This window comes from Pituophis catenifer, unplaced genomic scaffold (genome assembly GCF_029215685.1).
Source record: "Pituophis catenifer annectens isolate HBS135680 unplaced genomic scaffold, rPitCat1.0.hap2 SCAF_8, whole genome shotgun sequence".
Taxonomy (NCBI): domain Eukaryota; kingdom Metazoa; phylum Chordata; class Lepidosauria; order Squamata; family Colubridae; genus Pituophis; species Pituophis catenifer.
In genome coordinates, this window is record NW_027256888.1 from 63186785 (window position 1) to 63205760 (window position 18976).

At 36.8% G+C, this 18976-nt stretch overlaps 1 protein-coding gene across 5 annotated transcripts in view; it reads left to right on the plus strand.

Moving 5' to 3' along the window:
- The window catches only part of PPP3CA (protein phosphatase 3 catalytic subunit alpha), a 213697-nt gene that overhangs the window by 152002 nt on the left and 42719 nt on the right, over positions 1–18976 (plus strand). For all 5 annotated transcript variants that reach the window (XM_070948213.1, XM_070948216.1, XM_070948214.1 and 2 more), the window contains exons 6-8: positions 135–274; positions 11756–11833; positions 17265–17359. In XM_070948213.1, the coding sequence (XP_070804314.1) occupies positions 135–274; positions 11756–11833; positions 17265–17359 (313 nt within the window). The remainder of the gene's footprint in view (positions 1–134; positions 275–11755; positions 11834–17264; positions 17360–18976) is intronic.

Below are 18976 nucleotides of genomic sequence, written 5' to 3' on the forward strand. Positions count from 1 at the left end.
GTTGTTGTTAAGATAGAGATGTATAAATTCAAGATAGCAGCACAAATGCTAACATAATTGTAGTCAAAAGTTGGTTTGGTTCTTCTGATCCAGACATGCCCTTAGCCTTTCTCTTTATGTTCTCTTTTTCTCAGTTAGATCGATTCAAGGAACCACCTGCATATGGACCTATGTGTGACATCCTCTGGTCAGATCCACTAGAGGACTTTGGAAATGAGAAGACTCAGGAACATTTCACTCACAACACAGTCAGAGGGTGTTCATACTTCTACAGGTGAGAATGGTTTCTTTTTTAATATATGAGTTTCTGTTTTGTAAGCCATCATTATTCCTTGAGCATGTACATATATCTTGGTTTCTCCATAAAAACATTCTGGCTAAAAATTCACTTTGAGGGGGCTGTGAAGAAGATGCATATCAAATGAGATTTTATTTCATCTTAAGATATTGACTCACATTTGAAAATTTTAATCAAAAGGATTATGAAACAACAAATTGTATTATAGCAGAATTTAATGTGAATCTTGGAAAAGCACAAAGCAAAAAGGGAAAAAGGAAAGATGTTTAAAATGCAGCAAGAGGAACAAATGAACAAAGAAAAGGAGACAGATTGATATTTATCTACGGTATAACTTTCATTCTGGGTTAGTTTGAATTTAGGCTTCCTCAGTTTTACTCTAAAACTGCTGAAAACCAACAGAGTTGTAGGGACTTGCAGATGCCAATTACAGGTAGTCCTTGACTTACAATCACAATTGAGCCCAAAATTTCTATTGCTAAGCAAGACAGTTGCTAAGTGAATTGCATTCTATTTTACAATCTTTTTGTCACAGTTATTAAGTGAACCATGCAGTTTTTAAGCAAATCTGGCTTCCTCCATTGACTACACTTGGTCTGTTGTGTGGATGTTTGGGTGGTTTAGGGGTGGAGAATTGTGGTGGGTGGGAGTGTGTTTGGGGATTGTTACGTGTGTTGGACCTGGTCTTTGGGCGTTAAGTGAATTTTGTTGTATGGGTATACTGTGTATATACGTACAATGACAATAAAGTTATTTATTTATGTCAGAAGCCAGCTGGGAAGGTTACACACTCAAAAGATCCTGCATGATAGGCCAGTCATAAACCGTAGACCCTAGACTAAACATAATCGCACTGGAGAGAATATAGAAAGACAAATGGACATTAAGAAACAAGAGAATGTCCATGTGATACTAGAATTTGTCTTTTAGCTCAGAATGTAAACTATTGAGAAAGACAGAAGACAAATACAGCTACTACCTCTGCTCATGCTGTGATCGGATTAAAGCTGAAAGAGCATGCAGCTGTTGATAAGGCAACCATGAACCAAAATATAATTATTATTGTCTTTGAACATTGACATTCTGGTTTATCAGCAAAGTCAAATAAAATGGAGTGGGTCAATTCACATCAGAGAACCATCAGATCTTATGCTGAAAGAAGAAAATCATAAAAAAATATGGAATGTACATCATTATTAACAAAACTCACTGTTTTGATACACACAGAGAGGGAAGGAGGGGGAGAGAGAGAGAGAGGGAGGAAAAAAAAGAGAGAGATGATAGAAAGTTCTCATTTGAATCTGAAATAAGCCATAGGGATTGAATCTGTGCTGCAACAATAGATTAAACAGGTCTTATAAGGATTGTAACAACTTGTAATCAGATCTCCGAAAAAGATGACTCACTAATAGTAGAATATAGGAATGCCAAAGTTGACAACTAAAATGGCATCCTAAACAATGGAAAAAAATTGTCCCTTGGTGTACGAAAAGATTGGAACCTCAAGACAAGAGGAAACACCTTCAACACCATGGTCATTCCAGCAATGCTCTATGGATATGAAGGGTGAAACCTGCAAAACCAGACGCAGAAAATCTTCAAGTCACACAACATGCCATGGATAGACAAGTGCTAAAAAATCTCACTCAAACATTGAATCAGAAATGAGGAAATTCCATAACAAACTAACTTCAAGGATCTTATAATGAAAATGGCACCTTTTACCGTCGTATACTAAAATAGAGAAAAGAAAAACAAAAGGGAAAATGTTTTCTTTGTGATTTTTTAAAAAGTCAACTAAAAGAAAAGTGAAAAAAAGGAAGGGGTTAGAATTTTTATCCGGGGGCAAGATATTTTTCCTAATAGATCAGAATTTGGCTTTCGGTTTTAAAAGGTAGCAAAGCAGAATTTGGCCACTGCCCGATATGTAAGTTTGTACAGATCAGCTAGCAATAGTTGAGTATTAAAAAAGATTTGTACATTGTGGAAAGTCCATTAAAAGAGGCACAGTTACAGTGTACCTGTTCTTAATTTCTATGGAGAATAGGCAGTATAATGAAACATGGCTTCAGGATTCCACTCTATTCAAGTCATAAAGAAATAATTGGTTATTATAAGAGACTCTTCTGAATTTCTCTTTCAAGAAAAGAAGTAGAGCATCACAGCAGAAGAGTGAGAAACTTTCTAAATTTAGGTATTGTTGTACGGTTCAGGGAGCTTGCTGGTTTCCACATAGGGGCTGAGTTGTTAAGAGAAATGTTTAGTAGATTAGGACGTGAAACTAGTTTGTTATTCTATATCCAGTACACAAGAGTTTATTATTTTGGCAACCTGCTTATAGGTTAGCCTAGGAAGGGCTCCCCAAGATAATCCTAATGACTGGATTCCTTTCCCATCATTACTACCTCCTGTACAATGGAATTATTACCTAATGCATGTGGAATCAGAGCAATAATGGATAAAAACATATAAGTAGGCAGAACATAAGTGGAGAAATAAATTACATGGGGCCAACCAATTTCACACCCTCACTTCAGTGGTGGATTTCAAATTTTTTTACTACCGGTTCTGTGGGTGTGGCTTGGTGGGTGTGGTATGGCTTGGTGGGCGTGGCAGGGGAAGGATACTGTATAATCTCCATTCCACCCCACTCCAGGGGAAGAATACTGTAAAATCTCCATTCCCTTGCCAATCCAGGGGAAGGTTACTACAAAATCCCCATTTCCTCCCGATCAACTCAGGAGGCAGAGAATAGATGGGGGCGTGGCCAGTCAGAATTTTTACGACCGGTTCTCCGAAATACTCAAAATTTCCACTACCGGTTCTCCAGAACTGGTCAGAACCTGCTGAAATCCACCTCTGCCTCACTTGTATAATCTCCTGCAAGATGGAGAGATGGCTTCAGAACCAACATATTCCAGATAAACACAATGATAAAATGAAAGTTAATATGAAATAAGAAACAGTTTGATAGAGTTGTTATATAAAGATCATTATAAATCTAGTATTTATAGCAAATATATCTACAAGTATAGGAGAAGGAGAGACAGAGCCTGGGGGTGGAGCGAAAGAGAAATCAGCCTAGTCCTTACATTCCCACAAGCAGTCCAGGTCCAACCCCTCTTGAATCCCGTTAATTCTTATCTAGCACCAATTTAGTGGTTGGTGCTAGTTATTAATTGACTAGATTCTTATGCATAAGCATGAGGAATAATAGCAATAGCACTTAGACTTATATACTGCTTTAAAGTGCTTTAGAATCCTCTCTAAGCGGTTTACAGAGTCAGCGTATTGCCCCCAACAATCTGGGTCCCCATTTTACTGACCTCAGAAGGATGGAAGGCTGAGTCAACCTTGAGCCTGGTGAGATTTGAACTGCCAAATTGCAGGCAGCTGGTAGTCAGCAGAAGTAGCCTGCAGTACTGCACTCTAACCACTGTGTCACCACAGCTCATTCAAATCAGTCAGTCACCTAACAAAAAGATATATCCACACATGGACATACTAGTTTGATTCCCGCAAAGTCACACTGATTATATAATATGGAGACAAAGACGGAGTAGCTCTATTCAGTCAGAAGAAACAAAACTAGTCTGCATTATCTCCTTGAAAATATACAACTTAAAATAGATGATCAAACCAAGATTTGCAGCAATCTATATGGCTATGCTGAGAAAATAAATAATTGCTTTAAAGTATTATATTTGTTACCTAGACTTCCTGAGGAACTATATCCTGAAATTTATGACATCATTAAAGACAAAGCAAACAAAAATATTCTGAACAGAAAAAGAAGGCAAACTATCTATTTACTGACACACTGGAAGCAGCTGAAGAAAGGCAGAAAAAATAAAACAGAGGAAAGTTTGCCAGAAGGTTATAGAGATGACGTAGAAAATGCAAGATGTTTTTTTTCCAAATAATGAAAATAACTGATGATGATAATACAATGGGCAGGAGAAGAATTTTAAAAAAAATATTACAGAAACCATTTGTGCAGAAATAGGTACAGGAAAACTCAAAGAAGACAAAAGATCTACTGAAACAGAAAATATGTATGTGATATCCAGACTCAATTTGGAGTCAAGCGGTTTCTAATTTAATAAATAACATAATAAGAACAACAAAAACAACAATATGGAAAGTGGTGGCGCAGTGGTTAGAATGCAGTATTGCAAGCTACTTCTGCTGACTGCCGGAGTTTGGCAGTTCGAGTCTGACCGGCTCAAGATTGACTCAGCCTTCCCAAGTCAATAAAATGAGGACCCAGATTGTTGGGGGCAATATGCTGACACTGTAAGCTGCTTAGAGAGGGCTGTAAAGCACTGTGAAGCAGTATATAAGTCTAAGTGCTATTGGTATTGTGCAAATAATAATAATAATAATAATAATAATAATAACAACAACAACAACAACAACAACAACAACAACAACAACAACAATACAAACTTGATGATATATATAAAATTTTAATAATTGAACTAGAGCTAAATGAGCCTAAACAACAGTAAAGCCATTGGTGTTAAAATACTGTGTGCAATTTTCAAGCAGGGATCGAAAAAAGAAAAGCACTGCCAAGGGACTGTAAAAGATCAAGTTAAAGTCCAATATTCCCCCCCCCAAAAAAAAGGATGCTGAATAATGTTCAAATTGCTGAATAGCTATATTTATCCCACATGCTAGTAACATTATGCTGAAGAATTTCCAATCTATATTTCAACAGTATAGAGAAAAATAATTGATTAATACATAAACTGGATTCAAAACAAGCAGGATGCCTAAGATCACATTGCTAGCATCTGATGATTAATGGAAGAGGCAAGTCCCAGAATAATATCTGATTTTGATTCATTGATTATACAAAAGCTTTCAACTATGTAGAACATACCAAAAGTATGGGTAGCTCTTTAAAACCATATACCAATCTATATGTAAAGAATGTCAGTTTTGGAAGACAGTTTTCTTTTTTGCTTCTTAACTGCCACATATTTTAGCTGGGGAAGTTGGGAGGGGTTGTTGTTGGAGCGGTAGAAAGTTAGTCATAACAACATTCCGTATTCAAGGACTTTTGCCTGCGTCTGATGGAGACTGCCGGAAGATTATATTCAGTAGACTGTGAAGAGTTGATTGGACAATGTGATGAACTTGTGGGTGTGGGGCAGGGCTGTGAACTGTTAACTGGGTGGAGAAAACCTGGAAGCTCTCAGATTCGGGTTTTCCCAGATGTGCCAACATGACATCTCTAATAAACTCGAACTTTGAGGAACCTCAGAACTTTATTTCGTTGGGGGTATGCATGACGGTATAGAACATGCATACATACTATATTATAAAAAGCACTGGTCTAGAAGCAGTAGAAATTGGAAATAAAATTGCTGAAAAAATGGACATGCTGATAATAGTGGTTTGCTGGCTGAAAGCAAGAAAGACTGGAGTCGTTTGTGGAGGATGTGTGTATGTCCTCTGAAGTTTTTTTTATTTGTAAATTGGATCAGATATAATGCTGGTTTAAAATTAAATCTGCAATTAAGCTCTAAGTGACATCTTTGTGTATTCTGTTTGTAATTCTATGGCAATAATTCTTTGTTTAAAGGCATCTCATTGGAGAACCCCAATTTACACTTACCTTTTTTTTATCTGGAGTTTCCAAGAAGAATAGGATTTATCTGAAAGAATAATATGTGCAAGGCTTTGGGGCTGAAAGTTAGTTTTCAGCCAATATCTATGTGCACATATTTCCTTGTTTCAGTTGTTATAAACCTTCCTTCAAAACATGGAAGAGCATTAGGCACACAGTCCGCTACCTGAAATAACTTCCTTGGGAAGCCATGTTTGAATGCTCGCAAATTTGTTCTAATTGACATCTGATTTTAACCGAGTTCGATAGAAAAAGCTTCAAAACTGCAGGTACATGCTGAGCTCTTCTAAAGAATAAGGCGAGAATTGCTTCTGAACTCTTCTGAACATTCAAAGCAACCTGTCAGTAGAAGCAGTTTTTACACTGCTTCTAAGAGAAGTAATGACAATCCTCTCATTTTTGGTTTTGTTCAAACAGGAGGAAGATAGTCAAATGTTGGGGATGCTTTAATTTGGATTCCTATTCTGAGCAGAGGCTAGACCCAATGTCCTAAATGCCTCTTTCAGACTCTGTGATTCCATAACAAGCTGGGACAATTGTGTGCTGCCTTAGAACTATATTTCTAAGATTTTTGACAGGAGTTCCTGCAGTTCAAGCCTAGCTCCTGTCAATCCTCAGTGTGCCGATGGCAAACGCAGTTCCAGTTCATTAAACTATCTTGCACTCCATTCATCTTCAACAATGCTTTTGTTTTCCTTAAAAATAAAAAAAAAATACACATTCAAATAAATATTCACATTCCTATTTAACTTTTTAATTATATTAAAAATTGGAAGATTGGTTCAGGATTAAAATAAGTTCCTTAATCACATTAAGGCTACTATTTCTATTTTCCTTGATTTGGTCTAGGAGACAATATTATATGCTCAAACAACATATAATATGTAGCACATGTACTTTCATATACAGTATACAGTATGTATGATGGATAATTCTGCACAAAACATGAGAGGATTTGGTAATACGAACCCTGGTGCCATAGTTGGTAAAGTGTAGTATTTGCAGGCAAACTGCCCACAGCCTGGAGTTCATTCCTGACAGGGATTGAGGTCTTCCATCCTTCCAAGGTTGGTAAAATGGACCCAACTTATTGGTGGCAATATGCAAGTAATGCTTCAACATTGTGCTATAAAGCACCATGGGGCAGTATATAACCCTAAATGCTATTGCGAAATGCTATATGAAAGGGGGGATTTTTGAGATTTTTATATTATTCTATTAGCAATCAGGTAATATGCTGAGGTTTCATTTGGCAGTGGTGTGAAGTCTTTGTTTGAATTTCTCTTCTACACAGTCATTTATAAACATTTATCCATGTTTAACTTGATCTTGTCAGGTAAAACATGTTCCTCTTTTACAGTATCTTTTAGACATAATCTCAATTAATTTCACAATCTATCTGGACCTGTAAATCCATTTATAACTTACTAAAATCAAAGTTTTAAATCATTCTTTTGCTCTTTGTATTAAAATTTTTTTTTTAAATTTCTTAAACTTGTAGTTAACACTTTTCTTTTCTAAGGATTAAGAGAAACTTGCCTAGGTTGATAAAATTTGTTGATACAAATTTGTATGTCTGAAAAGCAGTTAACAAGCAATTTTCATAAGTGATTAGAAAAAGAAGTGTGTGAACTTAATATCTTTTCAAAGGCACTGACTGCAGTTTGAACAATATGATGATTCCATCATCTCCCAGAGCTTTAAACCCACCAGAAATCACTGTCTTGCAATCTCCTCGTGGGGAGCAAGATGCCAGGAACACTTTGGGTGATCTCAAGACCTCTCCTTGTCCAGAGTGGTTTCAAAGGCAAGTTCAATTGCTGCCTCTTTGCTGCTGTCATCAGCTCCACTTGTTCCTCCAGAAGTCCAGAAAAAAAGCATATCTTTTGTGGAAATAAGAACCTTTCAAGACCAGTTCAGATGAGCAGATTTAATTCTGGGAAGTGTTGCCTGATATGTCACAGTGCTTTAATTGTTTCAGAACCTTATCTTAAAAAATATAATAAGTAGGAAACATACAAAAGGTTTGACTTCAGAAAGAACATTTCTCCTTATATCTCATGATTTATAATGTTGAATATCTGAAAATGTTCAAAAGACCATCTCTTTATAGTGGAAGTAAATTAAAATGAAGTCTTTTTCAATTATCTGTAGAAGTATATCCAAAAATAATTTTTAAGAAGAGATTGGCAGCCATTTGTCACAAATGGTATAGGGTTTCTTGTTTGAGCAGGGGGTTGGACTAGAAGATCTCTAAGGTTCCTTCCAACTCTGTTATTCTGTTATTCTTGTATAGTACAATGCTCTCTTTGGTCTTTAACAAGACAACTTTTGCAAATCCTTCATGGATATGATTCACACCATGAGCAAATTCTGCTTTTTCTCTACTGGGGCCTTTCTTGGTCATTTTCTTATTACAATCCAGAGTGTCTCTAAGACACAGTTTATTTCCCTAGCATTTTCAGATTACTGTTTGCATTTGTATGTGTTACACATTTAGCATTGTTTTTATGTTATCCTTATAAGCCCCCAGAGCTACAAAACTGAATATCATGCATTTTCAGTAGAAAGAAAGAAATTCTTCCTCTCTATTTCATGTCACCTGTAGCTTTCTTGGTTATATAACTGGAGACAGTTACCATAGTTACTTCAGCATAATGCTTGTGTTAAGGGTAGATTCATGAAAAGCATTTATCCCACTGTAGTGAAACAGAATAAGAAAGTATTGCATGCTGTGGATATATTGCAGACCCTTCTTTGGTAACATTCTTATCCTTAAATCCTTATCTGTCCATTCTTAGCCATCTTTTTCAGGGGTGAAATCCAGCAGGTTCTGACAGGTTCTGGAGAACCAATAGTGGAAATTTTGAGTAGTTCGGAGAACCAGCAAATACCACGTCTGGCTGACCCCAGAGTGGGGTGGGAAGGAGATTTTGCAATATGTTTCCCCCAGGAGTGGGGAGGGAATGGGGATTTTGCAGTATCCTTCCCCTGGAGTGGGGTGGGAATGGAAATTTTGCAGTATCCTTCCTATCCTGCCATGCCCACCAAGCCACACCATGCCCACCAAGCCACGTCCAGAGAACTGGTAGTAAAAAAATTTGGATTTCACCAATTTCTTTTTTTTTTTTTGCACATTAAAAGAAAAGTAAAAAGTAATCATGTTGATATTTCATCCATTTATTTCTGTTTTGTTTTTTTTTTTGAAGTGGGTAGTGAAAAAAACCCGAAGTTCTTAAACTAACCTCATGAAAGCCCTTATTAACGTTCTCCCAAAATTGGAAGTAAACAGTATGTGAATGTCCCTAATAAGCCCTCCCTTCTAATTAATATAACTTGTGTCACAATAGGGGGAGGCACAATTTCAGTCTAAATTACTTCACAATTGTACACAGGATTTGAACTGGGTCTCATCATAGGACTGTAACTTTCCTATGGTCTAGCTATGTCTAGCTTACTAAAACTGTTATGTTAAAACCTTGACTAACTGAAGCTACAATGATTGGCAGAAGGCTGTATCAGTGGATCCATCTAGTGATTACCATGGCAAGTGAAAGATTAACAATTGGAATGTAATTCCAATGAGTGATGAAGAACACAGATTAACAAATGAAATGAAAAAACAAAGATTTTTCTTTGTAAATGTAAAAAAGAAAGAGTAACAGAGGTGAATGAAAGTAGCCTGAAAATAGAGTTGATGGATGCATGCAGGGAAGTAAGATATAGGTTTAATTCTGAATGAAAGTGCAGAGTGATATATGCATTATATAGTGTCATCTAGATTGAAAATAAATTAAATTAAGGTTCTATAAATTAAGGACGATTACATATTACATTCCAGGGACTAGAGATATTAGAAGAACCAGGACCGAGTTTGGAAAGAATTTGTGCAACATTCTGAATTAATGCAAAGTGTATATTATTGCGGGAGATGGGATGGGAGATTATTCTTCTAAGTGATATGAATAGATCAAAGAAACAAGATGAATAAGAAAAAATATTAATTTCGTATAGTACCAACAGTGTAGAATGAGGAATTATAATAATTGGAACTATATAAAAGGATGCTTGGTGGACTGATGAAATTTAAGAGGCAATGGATGCAGAAAAATGGTTATGAGAGAATGTTTGCTACAAAAAAATATTGGAATAATAAAAAAAATAGTGTATAATGGGTTTCAAGAGAACCCATTATAGTTGCAAAACAAAAGTAGTAAAAGTAATAAGTTTGTTAGCATTAAGAAGAAGCAGAGAAAGCAATTTTGATGGGAATAATGATAGGAAAACTGCCACCCCAATGAAAAGCAAACTATGAATACTATGAAAATGTTGCAAAGCCATGAGGTATTTTTGGAAGTAGGTGAAGAGGGAGCAGAATGAATGGAATTAAAAAGTGCTTAAATGATTTAGAATGATCTGAAGTCAGGGAATGCTGCAAGGTACATTTTATTAGAATATCATTCTGAGATTCGTATTACTCCTACCCTGGCTCCATTTAAATGAGCTCTTAAGGCCCTGAGCTAAATTGGATGATATTTTGATTTTCTAAATAGTTTCCCCCCCTGACTTTTCAGTTTGGTAATGTACTGTAATCCTTTGTCATGACAGACTGCGTAGCCCATAAATTCAATAAATAAGTAAATAGTGTCTCTCCCCCCACAATGAAAAGCAAATCATGGATGCTATGAAAATGTTGCAAAAGCATAAGGTGTTTATAGTGTAATAGTGTTAAATATAAATGTGGTTTGCTTATGGACTGGCTGTGTAATTTGTTTAAACGTGTGTGAAGACTTCAGTTGTGTCTGGTGATTGGAAAAATGACATTATTGATCCCCTGTACAAAGGATAAGTTAACAAAAATGAGTACTGTAACTATCCCAGGGAGATAAGCTTATTAATCGTATCTGGTTAGGTGCTTAGCAGAATTTGGGTTGAAAGGGTTTGAAGAGTGAAGAGAAAGGATAAGAATGAACTTGGAATTGCAGGCTGACTTTGTTCAAGGGAAGGTCTGTGCAGACAAGATTTTTATTGTCGGCAGGTCACAAAGAAAATTAGAAACACAAAAAAGAAAGTGTATTTATGTTGTTTAATTTAGAGCTAGCATATTATAAAACAAATCACCTTGAGTATGGAATGTTTTACCCAAATGTGGAGTTGAAGTTAGCTGCTGAAAGAGGCATATGATGGAACTAAAACATTTGTGAGAATGTTTTATGAATAGTTTAACAATGAAAAGGGAGTAAGGTAATATACGTGGTGTCCACTTCGTAGTACAATATTATGTTTTTATGCATAAATATTTAAAGAGCATTTGTTGCAATGATAGAGCTTTGTTGGCTGGAAACATGAATGTGAAAGCATTTTGATGTAGGTGATACTGCACTGTTGGCTGAGAGCCCAAATAATTTGCAGTGAATGTTAGATAGATGCATCAGATGATCTGATGACAAATGTGGATTTAAAAATTGAAGTAGCTGTGTTTGGTAGGAAAAAAAATGGAATGAATGGATGAAAGTTATACATAAATGGCAAATAAACTACAAAAATTGTATAATAGAACTTTAAAAGAGTAAGACATCAAAAGCAAAGCGTCTGCTTTATGGACTACGGAACAAAAAATGGTAGGAGGCATTTATGTCACTTTCAGGTTTTTTTCATGGCAAACTGGACTCTATAAAAAAAAGGAGGTGCACAAATACTTTTGACTATATCTATATATTCTTGAAGAAAGTGACTGATTTATTTGTGTGTGTGTGTGTATTTTAATCTAATATTTAAATTTTAAATGAATTAATACCTTTCTTCTTAATCTTAAACAGTTACCCTGCTGTATGTGACTTCCTACAGCACAATAACTTATTATCTATACTCCGAGCTCATGAAGCCCAAGATGCTGGGTGAGTAGTAACTCTCTGTCTCTTTTTTAAAAATTATATGGTTTATATATATATTCTTTTTGGTACCATTGGGCTTTGTTTTGTCTTCCAAGTATTGGAGAAAGATAAATACCCTATTTTTCAGAGTATAAAATGCACTTTTTCCCCCTAAAAGAGGGTAGAAATGTTGGTGCGTCTTATTCACCGAACACAGCCATTTTTGGCCTCCCAAAGCCCCACCCTGTTCGTTCCATTTTTGCAAAAAACAGGCCCGTTTTTCACCCAATTTTCACAAAAACAGCATTTTTGCCCCTGCCCAGCCCCCAGGAGCACTCTGCAAGCCTCCCAAACCCTCTGCACAGCCCCATTTTTTCACCCATTTTGCAAAAAACGGTGCACGCAGAGGGTTTGGGAGGCCTGCAGGGTACTCCTGGGGGCTGGGCGGGGGCAAAAACACCCCCGTTTTTGCAAAAAATGGGGCGCGCAGAAGGTTTGGGAGGCCTGCAGAGTGCTCCTGAGAGCCAGGGAGGGCAAAAACTTTTTTTTTCTTACTTACCTCTTCGAAATCTTGGTGCATTTTATACACTGGTGCGTCTTATAATCCGAAAAATACGGTATGTCAGGGTAGGCTTCTGCCTTTGGAGATATTTCTTGGAGATCTATAGCAGGAGTCCCCAACTCCCAGGCCAACAGCCTTCTACTCGGCTGTGGCCTATTCGGAACTGGGCCGCCTGAGTGTAGTGAGCATGCGTGCTGTCCTGCCACTTACGCAAGTTGAACTGCACGCTGCGTGCCAGTCCACGAGTCACACAAGGGCTGCATGTGCATGTGTGGTAGCAGTCCACCACTTGTGTTTCACAGTTCCCTTCTTCATCCCTGCTGTGCCGCCCACTCACAAAGGTTGGGGACCGCTGATCTAAACAACGTGCCAACATTGTTGTTTTGTTTTGTTTTTTAATAAACAGGGAAGAAGCCTTTTTTCAAAGTTTTGTAATCCATCAAGTCCATCAGTCTTGAAATTACATTCTCAGTGTGGATATTTAGGTATTTTTGAGCAAAACATACTATAAAAGGTGCCCTTTCTTAACTTCAAGGAATACAAAATGGAGTCCTGATGTTCAAACTGTTTTAAATAGCCTTATACTCAAAATCTCACAAAAAGCATAATGATGTAATATTAGACTTTTCCCTTGTTCAGTAGATAAGGAGCAGCAGAGAATATAATTGCTTTTTACAGCTGTTAATTTCCCAGACCTACAGATAAACAGTTTGAAAGAAAAATATCTTTTTTTCATCTCTGAAAGGAAGTACAGTTTGACAAACTAATAGTTAAATTGGAGAGATGCATCCTTTGCATAAGATCTTCCACATTTAACCCTTTCTTCTCCTTTGATGAAACAAATTTACAGCATGTGACTTAATTTAATTAATGTGTATCCCAGTTTTTCTTACAAGACGGCATAAAACTGCCAAGACTATATCCTTATTTAACAATATATGTAGTTTAAAACACCTTTCAAAATAAATGGATTTGAGAAAATGAAATGCCAGATGGATCTTTTGAGCTATATAGCTCTATTAACTTAGTAGAGACACAGCAAAAGTGGATATTCTGTTTTTCTATTGTACCTACCTGCCAACTCCCACATAGCTGGCAAGACTAAGGAAGCAAGAATGATACAGATTTCAGTAAGGTAGCTTAATGCCAATTTAGAATATATACAGAATCTTGAAAAGTATAATTGGGCTTACCCAGTCTCAGTTACAATGTGTTTATGTCAGAGGCGCTTTCAAGTATTTTTTCCTTCTCTTTCAGCAGACTTAATTGCTTTCTATGAGATAAATATTCAATTGACTCACTCAGAGCTTTACCTCAATGCTACTGATAAAGATGAAATGCCTACTTGAGTGCAGCTTTGCAAAGTAGCGTTTCACAAAGTATATTTGCATGAATGAAGTGCTTGTGTTTCCAAAGCATTAAAGTAGTCGTGTCCTCTGGAAGTCTTAGTGCAGCTGTTTCAAAATCGCCAATCTTTTGCAAGTTTGTATGGGTCTGTCCTAGTAGATATATTTGTATGTACATAGGCAGATAACCAGGAGCAATATTCAAGACAGCCATATCTTAGCTTCTGGGAAACATGCTTGTTTCAATAATTCAGGGAAGGAAGACGCCCCCTTTTTGAGTACGTTGGAAACCCTTACAAGAGGTCCCTTACTGATTTCAGAAAGGGAGAATTTCATGCAGGAAAGATTTATATTGGAATAAAATAGCAGTTTGAGGTAAACCTAGGATTGGACTACTTACTTGTTTATTGTGTTTCCATTTGCAACTTTTGTTGGAAGATTCTTGGGACTGTTAACATACATTTATTCTACAGAAAGGTTCTCTGTTTTGCAAGATGAAAAACTGCATTATCATATGTAAAAAGGACATACCCGTAACAGCTATGACAATACATTGCTTTATTTTGGATAGGAATAAAAGTGGCACACCTCTGAATAGCAAAATAAAGCTTTTGTAGAGAGAATTCTATTGAGAATAGTCTGAATTCAGTAAAAGTGAAATATTAGTTTTATACCAAAGATCAATAATCTTTCTGACAGCATATGTTTCATTCAATATCATGAAAGCTAAAAAAAAAAAAAAAAATCTACCCAGAAGATATTAGAAAGGCTCAAGTTTTTTGTGAGGATACAGAATGCTTGAAAAATATGGAAGTCCATCATTTTTAGTTTTCTAGAAAAATACTTTGGAGGTCAGTGGGTAATGCCATTTAGAGATGTTACAGAAAGTATTGTGCCTGTAGATACCAAATTGCAGACACCTATTTATGGGTGAGAATATAGATTTGTCTTGTTCAGAAATCCACCATTTATTACAAGGAAGACCTAAGGCAGGGATCACCAACCTGTGACTTGCAGTGTGAAGGGTTTACAATCAAGCCACGGAAACGGCCAACGAGCACCCGTGCATGCACACACACATCCTCACTTGCATGTGCAATGCAAATTAAGCTGCATGTGCCACTGGCCTCAACCATCCCCTCTCCCCCCACCAGTCCTCTTAGCTGAAAACATTGGGGAACTCTGACCTAAGGCATTTTAAATTTATCAGCCAGTCCAATGGCCCAGTTTCACTTTTACTACCTTCTGTGCAAATGGGAACAGACATGATGGTAGGGAGGACTTTGAAAATTCCAAAGAAACTTGCAGGCATCTCTTTAAAGGATCTTGAACATGTTAAATCCATAGTCTCATTCCTTTATTAAACTTTATTGAAAAAATGCTTGGAAAGACATGAAACCATCTCTCAGACTATTTTTTTAAATATATATTTTCAAAAGTCAAAAGGAAATATGTGTAGGAAGATAAGAGTAGCCCTGCTGAATCAGCCCAAGAAATTTTGTCAACAAAATTGTGAGCCAACAAAGTTGGCTTGCGAGTAAGCATGGAAACATAGCCTCCTCCAGTTGTTTTCCCTGTATATAATTTTTGGAATCAGGCTGCTCCCAACCCAGAGGTAGCATTCATGAACTTCTGCAGCAAACAAACAAACAAACAAACAAAAAAGCATATCAAAATGATCACACTTGCTGTGACAATATGAGATGCATCTGTCCTTGCCTCCTTGCATCTTAACAATTGTTACAAGTACTGTACATAAGGACATGTATTGACACCAGGCTACACACCAGGAATCTTAGATACCTATACATCAGTGGTGGGTTCCTCCCAGTTCCACCGAGCCAGTAGCAGTGACGATATGACATCACCAAACCGGTTCTGCCCCCCCCACCGCCCCGTGTTATTCTTACCTTTTATTTGGCCCCACCTCCAATCTATTGCTGCCTCCTGAGTCCCAGCTGATCAGCTAGAAGGAAAAAAACTGTTTAAACTCTTGCCCCAGGGCTTCAAAGGGCCGCCCTACAGCTGATCAGTGGTAAAAGGCAGTTTTATAGTAGACCGGTGCCTCCAAAAACAAATGTAATTATAAACTTGTTTTCTTCTTTTTAAAATGTCAGCTCAAATATAAAACAAAATCAGGATAATCAACAATGTAAACTAATGGCGCTGTTAAGTGCATCTAACAGTCTAGAGATTGATTATAGCATGAATCTAATTATACTGAGATATATAGCCCATGAAATAACTCACTTTTAACATTACATATTTCCCTTATGGTCAGAGAAAGGAGAGAATCTAAAATTGATTTTCATACTCCAGCTTAAAAAATTCTAGGACTGCATTGGCCTAAACCTGATTGCGAAAAATGTTCCACTTTATTTCTGGCATTTATCCTTCCTACTGTAGATGTAGATGTATCACATCCTTATCTATCCAGGAGTTTTCTCCTGTAGCAAAAGAATCTTGGTGCTCCAGAAAAAAAGAAGGAATGGGAAGATTGTTGTGTATACCTAGGTCTGTTTACACAATCTTTGAATCCAACCGATTGTTCTTTTTTATTTGGAGGGGTGAACAATTTTTAAGGATGCCTTCCTTCTTCCCATTAAAAGCGGTATTCAGTCTGAGACTTCAAGACTGAATGCAATCATTGCTTTTCCCCTGAAAAGCAATGATTGATATGTTCTTACTACGTTATTATTTTAGTGTGGACCAAGGAGAAAACAGATAACTGTCTACTCATAATCTCCTGCAATAAGGTAACACAAATTATTTTGCAAGATTTGAAATGCTGCCTGAAAGTAGTTGAAAGTGCCCAGGTGGATATAGTGAGTTAAACTGTATCCAGCCTGTATCTGAGCCTGACTAGGTGGCTCAGTGGCTAAGACACTGAACTTGTTGATCAGAAAGGTCGGCAAGTCGGCAGTTCAAATCCCTAGTATAGGTCTCCTGCATGAGCAGGGAGTTGGACTAGATAATCTCCAAGGTCCCTTCCAACTAACAGTAACAGTTAGTCATACCTTCATTCTCCTACACTGCAGATAATTTGCTTGCTTTTATTTGGTTTTTAGATATAGGGTTTTTTTCAATAAACAGTTTTATCTATAAATTTTAATTGGCTTTGGTCTGGACTTTTGAGAGACAAACTAAATAAATAATTTATCATTTAGCTTGACTGAATTACTATTTATTTTTTAATAGCCAGGGTAAAATCATACCAGTTCCAGAGAAGAAAGAAGCTTTAATCGTGTGTTCTCCATCATGTTTTCAGAATTTTCTTGAAATGCCTTTTAAAATGACTAATGTACTTTTAGTTTATCCATATGTATGTATGTCAATTTGATCCTCTCTATATAAACATCTCCAGATTTACTAAAATTGTAATATACTGACTTCCATCCAAACATCATACGAAGTATGCACATGAAATACGAAAAACATTTAACCAAAATCCATGAAACAGATATGCACACATTACGGTTAGCCTAAATAACATTACTAAATGATTAGTTAACGGTGCTAATGAAGTGTCTTGTGCAATTTGTTGTAGGTATCGTATGTACAGGAAAAGCCAGACAACAGGCTTCCCATCACTAATTACAATTTTTTCAGCACCAAACTATCTAGATGTATACAATAACAAAGGTAAGAGCACTTGTCTCACAGCATGCATTTCATTATAACTCACTCCTTTACTTTTATTTCTCCTTCTTTGTTATCAGTAACAGTTTGACATAATTTATAATGACAAAGTATTAATATTGAAAAAGTAGGCTTTTTTTCTGCTTAACTGCATCTGATGTTTTCATTATTTAGGTATGGATATAGTTATGTGTTTTACTAATAGGTCATGAATTAATTTGCTAAAGGAAGAAAAAGGGAAGTGGAATTACTTCAGATATGATTGAACTACATCTTAGTCTACACAGTAACAGAATGATCCAAACCTTCCTTACATTTCAACTTGAACTTCAGTATATTTCATTTGACCAATTATTTATCTGGGTACCTTAATAACTGGAACTAGAGCATCGACTACCAGTTTATAATCATCAACAATTTCAGATTGTACGTTGGTTTTGTTTGGGGTAGTACAATCCAGAATCAAAGATGGAAGATCACTAAAGCAGGAAACACTACAACCCAGAGCCACCTATGTAGTCTTGCTAGGATTGAGATCAGGGATGAAATCCAGCAGGTTCTGACAGGTTCTGGAGAACCGGTAGCAGAAATTTTGAGTAGTTTGGAGAATCAGCAAATACCACTTCTGGCTGGTCCCAGAGTGGGGTGGGAATGGAGATTTTGCAGTATCCTTCTCCTGGAGTGGGATGGGAATGGAGATTTTGCACTATCCTCCCCCTGCTACACCCACCAAGCCATGCCCACCAAGCCATGCTCACAGAACCGGTGGTACAAATATTTGGATTTCACCACTGATTGAGACGAAACCTATTCTTCCCCATTCAGAATCCCCATTTGCACTCAGAAACATGTCTTCCACTCCATCGCTTGTTCATGTTGGGGGAAAGGGAGATTTAAAGCTGGGTATTATCCATGCCATGACCTCAGTCAGCAGATTTATATTTAAACAGGAGTAGTCAGTTGTTGAGCCCCGAGGAAACCCCCAAAGGAGGGGCCATGGAATTCATCGGTTTCTGCATTCCGCGACACCAACTGGAATCCTGTCTACCTCATCAGGATTAACAGGATCAAACACATCCCCGATAAGAATTCCTGAGCCTCAGGAATCGGCACATGGCCTGCCTCAAGACCTTAGTACAAAAAGATGCTAATACCTCAGCTGATGTGCATTCCTCTCATATAAATTTATTACCCCTGAGCTTCTCTTTTTATCTGAAAATTTGAAAGAAAGAAAGAATTGAAATACCACTGTATCACTAGTACGGTATTAAAAAGGGCAAGTGAACAATACTAGGGTCTGAGAAAAATTTCTGCTATGATTGTAGTTTTACTTTTGCTCTAGAATACTGGAAACAATCAGATCATACAATTATCCATTTTAGTAGTTTGGATTAGAATTAAATTTGGGAAGGATTGATAACGTTTTTTTCTCTAAAGCTTAATTAGACAGCCTAATAATCTTTTGCATAATATTTGAAAATTGGCAGTACTTAAATATTATGGATTTAATGGAAAAGAACACTGTAGGAACATATTGAATTCAATTATTTTCCTCCTCTATAGAAGCTTTCAGTTATCAACTCTATAACTGGTTATTTTCACAGTAATTGGTTATTAAAT